This window comes from Corylus avellana, chromosome ca4 (assembly GCF_901000735.1).
Source record: "Corylus avellana chromosome ca4, CavTom2PMs-1.0".
Lineage (NCBI taxonomy): Eukaryota > Viridiplantae > Streptophyta > Magnoliopsida > Fagales > Betulaceae > Corylus > Corylus avellana.
The window spans coordinates 27,784,892-27,794,252 of NC_081544.1; the positions used below are offsets into that span (position 1 = coordinate 27,784,892).

Below are 9,361 nucleotides of genomic sequence, written 5' to 3' on the forward strand. Positions count from 1 at the left end.
TTTTTTTTCAAGTACTTTTGAAGCACAAATTATGTAAGGATTGAACGCAATATTTTCAGAGAAAAAATAGGCTATTCCTTCATGTGCTAAGAGAGAAAACTCATGTTTTTGTGCTTTCAATTGACTGTCTTTTAGAGTCTTTGTTGTAAACCACAATCGTTCATCAACAACAACTGAAGCCTACCAGAGTTTCAGTAAAGGAGATCAAATAGAAGAATTGTTCTAGACGTTTGGGGGAAGGCTACTGCGGTAGAAGTCAAGTGGGGTTGCTTGTCTTATGCAAGAGAGTATCAATTTCAAAAGTTTTATAAGTGTAGACTTTTTGTAATCCTTATTCTTCTATAGTTGATTGATTTCCTGAATTTGACTGTCCCGGGGTAATTTTACGTTTGAAGAGTTCTTCAAAATATTTTTACTTCATCACCAAAATCCTTGTATTGATTGTGTGATGGTTGATATTGTGTGGTTTGATTTTATTTTACTGTTGTAGAATTTTTACTCTTTAATTTGCTGCAAGATTGAGTTTGGTTATGGTTGTTAATTTTTTAAATTCCGTATTATTTTGTCAACACCTATTCAACCCCCTTTTTAGGTGTGTTTGGAGTTTAATTTTATATTTTCAATTGGTATCAGAGAAGGTTCACTCTGTTCAAACTAAATTCATAAGTGAGATCATTGATTCCTTTTCCTATGAATACTTTCCAATCTTTTACCAACAATTCTGAAGTTAAGAGAAATCTTAGGGTTGTGAATAATACACTTGACCATAATGAGTCATCTCAGGATGCTTCTGATGATGATGAGAGAGAGAGAGGGTTTCATTTGGAAATCGAAATAAGCCAAGAGTTTCATTGATGCTCATAACATTATTAATTACAAACCCATAAACAACCTCAAATATTTAAGGTGGTTCACATGACAATAGCTATTCGAATTCAACAAAGATCATGAGTCTAGCTCCGCAGACAGATTTCCTTAGGAGCCATATAAGTCATTGAATTACTAAAACATTATTCCCAAATTATATATGTTATATGAAGTAAGGGAAAAAAAATAATTAGGTACTTGTTACTTTCTGGGAACCAAAATAGGAAAGAATGGAAAATATGGTCTGTGTTAATGCAACTAGGAGCAAAACGGCAGCTGCAAGAAATGAAATCCAAGCCCAAGGACTATTGAAATAGTTGTGCCTCAATTTTGCCATCCACACATTTTGACGTCTTCTGCAATGCTTGTCTAAATTGCTTAAAATTTCAGCATAACACAAATCGTATACCACGACACAGTCACCAATCTTGTTAAACATGGTGGAGACAGCTTCATCATCACCCAACCAATTTACTATAATTCCACGTCGACGAAGCAATTCAACATCCTTTGGAGAGTGGATGAGATAGCCCATGAAGCTCACATAGTCTGTGACGTATTGGAGATGATAATTTCGACTGTATTGCTCATATGCAATCAGATTTCGGAACAAAGATTCTGATCGATCTTCTATTTGCAAAAGTGGAATTTCCAGTACCCCATTGTTGAACTTTATGTCAAATAAGTTGACTCCCTCTACCTTCTTGAATTTGACTCCAGCCTCTTCAAGCTCTGTGGCACCCCGTGTTGACTTCTGATCTTTTTGATCAAGTACAACATTTCCAATTGGACGGATAAATTTATGTATCAGACCAAGTAGATGCTTATTGTTTCGGATTGAAACATCCCCTGATTCATAGGAATACTCTAGAGATGGTAATGAAGTGAAAAAATGCAGGGCTAGATCAATAATCTCCTTGTGCAGGTTCGGAACCTTAGTCATCTCAAACAACTTAGTGAGAATGAAGAATGGAAGTTGGTTTTCCAGTAACAATAGATCACGCTTTAAGGTACAGAAGATCCAACCCACTTGAAAGATTGGGTCAAATTCTTCTCTTAGATCCGTCACTGCTAACTTGCGAAACAGCTCAATGATGAAACACCCATCAAGAAGCAACATTTCTATGAAATCATCTGTGGTTAGGCTAATGGGTTCTGAATAGAATTCACGAGCTCTTCCTTCCAATTCTCTCATGGCCTTGATGTATCTTTCCACGCTGCTTTCATTTCCCCTTTGAAGAATTAGTTGTAAATAGCGCAATTTGTGGTCTTCCATAAGCCTCAAGTCATCCTTGCCACGGTGGTAAGGACCAATGGCAAGTAACTGAGGCTCGTATGCCTTCTCATTTGTCTTGCGTAATTGGTTATGCACTCTGAATATACAAGAGTATTCCGAATCATTTGGAGTCAACCCAGCAAGCTTTTCATCAATACGAATAGAGATAAGATCAACTCCATCAACAGGCCTCATGTTCTAAACAAATTGTACAACTCTCAGTTCCAAACTATGTTGAGTTAAGATAAATAATAAATTGCATTCATTGCTATAATAATTAATTACCAAATCTATTTTGGACATTCAAAAACCCGAAAAAAGAAATCGTCTATAATACTTTAGCATGCTAGTGAATCTAGAAAAAAATCGCAAGAAGAAAAAAGCAAGAAGGATAATGGAACTTACTTGTTCAAAGACTTGACTGTAGATGGCCTCTGCAGATTGTTTCTTGGCCTTTAATCAGACGGCTAAAGCATAGAAGTAATACAAGAAAGCTAACTACTACGCTTAAAAGGATTGTTTTATATATATGTTTTAAGAGATCGAGGAAGCGAAGGTGGAAGTGGTCTTAACAGAAGTTTGACTTGTTTTAAGGCAACCTTTGCTTGACCTTGACCTTGTCAGATAGTGTCAAGAAGGGAAGGGAAGGGCTATTTGTCGGATGTCATGTAACGCTCATTTGCGCGTGGAATAGCCCTGTAACGTATTGGCCGTCCATTTTCCCAAATGAAGTCCATATGGATTAGAGGTCAAATTAGTTATCAGGTAGTAATACTTATTACTTTCTGGGAAAATTGTGAGAAAAAAAAAAAAAAAGAAAAGAAGGAAAACATGGTTTGTGTTAAAGCAAGTAGGAGAAATGAGGCATTTGCTCTCAAGCCCAGCGAAAGGCGACAGCTCTTACGCGGCAAGTGCGAATTTTTTGAAAAACAAGCCTTCAGATTTGTCATCATTGAAAAAAAAAAAAAAAAACAACAACAACAACATGTTGTTGTACAACATCTGGATTAATTTAGTGAGAAGTGGCTGTTGGCAAGGTGGTATATATGTTATAATTAAATTAAGTGCATCTTTTATGCAGTAAACTACTTGATTTTGGGTGATTTATATGCTCCTAGGAAGTAGGGCAGTGATAGTAGGAGCATTTTTGCTCACTGAACTGTCATGGTTAGTTAAGTGATTAATTAACCAATTGTATACCGAGGTAACAATTTCCGACTATTTTGATTAAGTTGGTTACATGCAGGTCGGTTAATGAGTTAATAGTGAGTCTTTTATACTGGGCCAAGACTATTTTTTATGGGCCTAAATGTTTTTTTTTTTTTTGGTAAGCAGGTGTTTATTAGACATATTTTTAGATTGGATTTGACAATAGATTAACCCACCCCATTTAAAATGAAACAAGGTCGTTTTGATTTCAAATAATAATAACAAAAAAATATTAACGTGAATCATTTCTCAAATAAAAAAATAAGCCAACAGTTTCATTGATGCCTAAAACATTATTACAAACCCATAAACAACCTCTAATTAATTAAGGTGGTTCCCATGACAATAGCTTGACATTCGAATTCAACAAAGGTCATGACTCTAGCTCAGCAAAAAGATTGCCTGAGGAGCCATCGATTTAAGCCATTGAATAGCCACAAAACATTATTCCGAAATTATCAGGTACTTGTTACTTTATGGAAATAATGTAAGAAAGAAGGGAAAATATGGTCTGTGCTATAGTGAGTAGAAGCAAAAAGACAGCTGCAAGAAATGATATCAATGCCCAAGAACTGTTGAAATAGTTGTGCCTCAAATTTGCCATCCATACATTTTGACGTCTTCCGCAATGCTTGTTCAAATTGCTTAAAATTTCATCATAACACAAGTCGTTTACCCCGACACAGTCACCAAGCTTGTTGAACATGGTGGAGACAACTTCATCATCACCCAACAAATTTTCAATTATTCCACATCGACAAAGCAATTCAACATCCTTTGGAGAGTTGATGAGATAATCCATGAAGTTTACATAGTCTGTTACGTATTGGAGATGATTCTTTTGACTATATTACTCATATGCAATCAAATTTCTGAAGATACATTCTGTCTGATCTTCTATTTTTAAAAGTGAAATTTCCATTACCCCATTGTCGAACTTCATGTTAAACAAGTTGACTCCCTCTACCTTCTTGAATCTGACTCCAGCCTCTTGAAGCTCTGTGGCGCACTGCATTGCCTTCCACTCTTTTTAATCAAGCACAACATTTCCAATCGTCCCCATTTTCGCAAATGAAAGACGCATAAGTTTATGTATCAGACCAAGTAGATGCTTATTGTTTTGGATTGAAACATCCCCTGATTCATACGAACACTCTAGAGATGGCAATGAAGTGAAAAAAAGCAGGGCTAGACCAGTAATGTTCTTCTGCAGGTTATTAGGAACCTCAATCATCTCAAACAACTTAGTAAGAGAGAATGGAAGTTGATTTTCTAGTAACAACAGATCACGCATTAAGCTAGGGAGGATCCAATCCTTTAAATATACAATACTCCCGAGCATTTGGAGCCAAGCCAACAAGCTTTTCATCAATACGAATAGAGACAAGATGGACTCCATCAACAGCCCTCATGTTCTAAACAAATTGTACAAAACCTCTATCACTAATGTTAATTGAATTTCAAGCTAACAATTGCACATGCATCTAGTAATTATAAATAGGGGTCGTTACAAATGGTATCAAAGTCAGGTTCTTATACTGGAAAAAATGTTAGTCACATCTGCAAAAAAAAAAAAAAAAAGAAGGATAGTGGAACTTGTTCAAAGACTGGCTGTAGATGGCCTCTGCAGATTGTTACTTGGCCTTTAATCAAAACGTTAAAGCATAGAATACAAGAACGATAACTAGTGCGCTTAAAAGGATGATTTTATTAGAGATAACTCGGGAGAGGTGTTGGCAACTTTGTCACCACCAAATGATCACATCATTGCACCAAATATTGCAGGAGCCATGGTGGCACTGAGGGCTGCACATTTTAGCAAAGAATTGAGATTTTTTACGGTGATTTTAGAAGGTTATAGCTCTCCAAATGGTGCAGGCTTTGAAAATAGATGGTCGAAATTGGAGTCAGCATGGTCACCTAATTGATGAAACCGGAGGGGTAATAAATTGCCTGCTTAAATGGAGGGTCAACCATGTTGGACAAAACTTTAACGAGACAGCCCACTGTCTTGCAAAAGAAGCATTGTCCTATAGAGAAAAACATGTTCTTATATATTGAGAAAATTCCACATTGTATTTCTTCTCTTACTGATGTTGAGCGCTGTACTTGAGATGTTTTCTAATATAATTCTGCTCGACTCGTTATATATATATATATATATATATATATATATATATATATATATGGTTTTATGATTTTATCTTTTAAGAGAGAGCAAGTGGAAGTGATCGTAGACATGCAACACACATGGCAAAGCCATTTTCTTCAACAACCAAACATTAACATGTCCGACAGCCTTTTTCTTCCCCTTTACGAGAAAAAACATGAATCATTATCAATAAAATTACTCAACTAGTGGCAAAGCTTTTTTTTTTTTTTTTTTTTTGGATAGAGAGTGTTGCGGAAGTGTAGCACAAATGGGAGTGAGAAGATTGGCCGAAGGAGTAAAAGTGGATGCACGTGGGTGACGTGCTAAAAACAGTAGCCATGGCCTATGTGGGTGTGGCCTTCTCATGATAAATTTCCTCCTTATCACTACTTTTCTCATTGTGTGATTGCCATGGTAATTCACCCACCTTTAACTATTGAATTTACAATACATTTTGGCAGTCCAACTAACATCCTACTAATAATCCCCCTTTCAATGCAGAAAAGAGCTAAATCAACTACAAATGGCAAAATATAGATTCATTACTTTCTCCCCGGTGTCAAGTTTGAAAAATTCGAAACAATTATTAAGTCAAACACCACAGTTACTATCACCAAAATCCAACAAAACATAAAATAAACACAAGAATTTGGTGACCAAGTTGAAACTTTTTGAATTTAACAAAGCAACTTATTAATAGGCATTCGAATTCAACAAAGATAACTCTAGCTTATCAGCAGAAAGATCTTCTGAGGAGCCATTTAAGTCATGAATTACTAAAACATTATTCCAAAATTATGTTATATGAACTAATTAAGGGAACAAAATTATCAGCTACTTGTTACTTTCTGGGAACAAAGTAAGCAAGAACGGTAAAAATGGACTGTGTTAAAGCAAGTATGAGCAAAAAGGCAGCTGCAAGAAATGAAATCAATGCCCAAGGACTGTTGAAGTAGTTGTGCCTCAATTTTGCTATCCACACATTCTGACGTCTTCTGCAATACTTGTTCACATCTCTGAAAATTTGAGCATAACGGAAGTTGGATACCACGACACAGTGATTAAGCTTGTTAAACATTGTGGAGACAGCTTCATCATCACCCAGCCAATTTTCAATAATTCCTCGTCGACGAAGTAATTCAACATCCTTTGGAGAGTTGATGAGATAATCCATGAAGTTCATATATTCTGTGAAGTATTTGGGATTATTACTTGGACTGTATTGCTCATACGCAACCAGATTTCGGAACATCGATTCTGTTACATCTCCTATTTTCAAAGGTGGAATTTCCATTACCCCATTAATGTTGAACTTTATTTCTAAGAAGCCACCTGTCTCTAGCTTCTTGAATTTGACTCCAGCCTCTTGAAGCTCTGTGGCACTAGGTATTGAATTCCACTCTACGACATTCTTACCTGTACTAATTTCTACATATGGTGGAGTGACAGATTTATGTAGCAAAGCAAGTAGATGCCTACTGTTTCGCAATTCATAACTTGATTTTGAGATACGGCCTCCAAATGAAAATAATGAGCCTTCCAAGTAAAACATGGCTAGATTAATAAGGTGGTCCTGCTCGTTAGGAACCTCTGTCATCTCGAACAATTTAGTGAGAACAAAGGATGGAATTTGGTTTTCAAATAACATTAGATCACGTGTTAAGCTATAGAACATCCAATCCAATCGGAAGATTGGGTCACATTCATCATGTATTGGATCCGTCTTTTTGAACTTGCGGAACAACTCAATGATGAAACACCCATCAAGAAGTAACATTTCTACGAACTCATCTGTGGTTAGGCTAATGGTTTCTGCATAAAATCTACGAGCTCTTCCTTCCAATTCTCTCATGGCCTTGATGTATCTTTCCACACTGCTTTCGTTTCTTCTTTGAAGAAGTAGTTGTAAATAACGCAATTTGTGCTCTTCCATCTGTCTCAAATCAACCTTGCCACGGTGGTAAGGACCAATAGCAAGCAGTTCAGGTTCGTATGCTTTCTCATTTACGTTGCGTAACTGGGTATGCACTCTAAATATACAAGAGTACTCCGAAGTATTTGGAGTAAACCCAACAAGCTTTTCATCAATACGAATGGAGACAAGATCAGCTCCATCAACAGCCCTCATGTTCTAAACAAATTGTACAAGTCAAATCTGTTCTAAATACATTGCACAAAACCAATCACTAATGTTAATGAATTTCAAGCTGACACCTACATATATCCATCTACTAACTAATAAAATCAAGGTGTTCGAGCCCAATTTCACCTACCAGTCAGTTTAGTGTTTTTCTTTCCTTCTTTCCCTTTTTCTTGCTTATACAACTTGGCTGCTGAAGACTCTGCTCATTAACATTTACATTCGCTAAGTTCCATTTTCCAACCATCGTAGAGATACATGCAATACAATAATTTTATTGATTAGCTTTTAGCTAATTAGTAATTAGTAATAGGGTAGTAGCAACCTATTTATTTCACTTTCATGGTTGTGGGATAGGAAGTTCCATCGTATTTTCTTCTAACTTCAATTACATAACATAATACGACAAGGTGTTTCAATAGTTTAGTACCGAGTACTTGTATGAACCTTATATGAAATGTATGAGCAATTCGAGCTGTGGACTGAAATCGAAATTGCTTCCTCTAGATTCTGAAATATAAACACGACCATGGAGATTACCCAATCTCAGTGAATCGCTTAGGACTACAAGTATGATTATCTCAAGATTTTGTCTCCCTGAATTCTAACGATTAACTTTTGACTGTAAACATCAGTAGGGAAACCCATATTGCCAGAGTGAAATACAGGCTTTAAAAGACTCTTGAACAATTTATCGCGCGTCTATAGTATTTTAGCATATTAGAGAAGAAAAGAAAAAACAAAGGAAGAAGGGTAATGGAACTTACTTGTTTAAAGACCGACTGTAGATGGCCTCTGCAGATTTGTCTCTTAGCCTTTAATCAAAACTAGTACAGTTAGAGGATAGTTTTATCTTTTAAGAGAGATCTCTCTTAACAACATGAAGACTGCTGCTACAGTAGCTCAGGAAACTTTGACTTATAATTAGATGCACGCAGGCTACGCAGCTTCTTCTGGCAAGAGGATCCTCTCCAGTCCAAATGGAGATCGAGAATCCTTTTTCTGGGCCTTGTCAGATAGTGTGAAGTTGGGCTATTTGAGCAATGCCCCCCAGTTGCCTGTGGAATATCCCTATGCTATATAACGTTTGCCCAAAAGAAGCCCATATTGAAGGGACAATGCCCGTTTCATAGTCCGTAAGCTGAGAGTGCCTTCACTAAAAGGGCAAAAAAAAAAAAAAAAAAAGAATTCTCTCAGAAAGCTTGAGGGATTGCTGGTAGGTTTGAAAGCGTGTCCCTGATAATCGACAGGGCAGAAACTATAATGTACTGGTTGGGGGAGGACAAAATTAAAATATATATATATATATATATATATATATATATATATATATATATATTGAGGAGGCAAGTTAACTTTTAGAATTATTTTTTTTATTTTTTTTTTTCAATGGGACCACCCTGAATTGGATATCGATTGTACAACAATCAAAGACTTCAAATTTTCATTTGCAGCCCTCTTTTGAACTGACATTTAACTTATGAATTTGCGAACACACAAAAGCCTAATAAACTTTCCTTTTGACAATTTTGTGACAAAACATAAACAACATACAACTCCATGGGTTACAAGACAATCCAATCAAACCACTAAACTTGGACTATTTTGCTTAAAAATGGTTAACAAGTACAGAGATGTCAAAAGCATAAAAAATATCAAGTCCATCAATAACATCTATCAACTATCAACTATCCCCCTTTTATGCTCACATGCATGT

The 9,361-nt window shown here is 36.1% G+C and overlaps 2 protein-coding genes across 3 annotated transcripts; both read right to left on the reverse strand.

The window, feature by feature from the left end:
• Window positions 1-1,057: 1,057 nt before the first annotated feature.
• Window positions 1,058-2,338, reverse strand: LOC132178351 (UPF0481 protein At3g47200-like). Its single transcript, XM_059590795.1, has one exon. It carries the CDS (start codon window positions 2,336-2,338, stop codon window positions 1,058-1,060), a length of 1,281 nt encoding a protein of 426 aa, XP_059446778.1.
• A 3,875-nt stretch (window positions 2,339-6,213) lies between these two features.
• Window positions 6,214-8,526, reverse strand: LOC132179236 (UPF0481 protein At3g47200-like). 2 transcript variants are annotated; one of them, XM_059591907.1, is made up of 2 exons: window positions 8,412-8,526; window positions 6,214-7,659 (listed from the first exon to the last, which is right to left on the reverse strand). In XM_059591907.1, the coding sequence occupies exon 2, from the start codon at window positions 7,630-7,632 to the stop codon at window positions 6,346-6,348; it is 1,287 nt and encodes a 428-aa protein (XP_059447890.1). In that variant the 5' UTR covers window positions 7,633-7,659; window positions 8,412-8,526; the 3' UTR covers window positions 6,214-6,345. The 2 variants fall into 2 exon arrangements, with proteins under 2 accessions (XP_059447890.1, XP_059447889.1); XM_059591906.1 differs by having other exon boundaries at window positions 6,214-7,846.
• Between the last annotated feature and the right edge of the window lie 835 nt (window positions 8,527-9,361).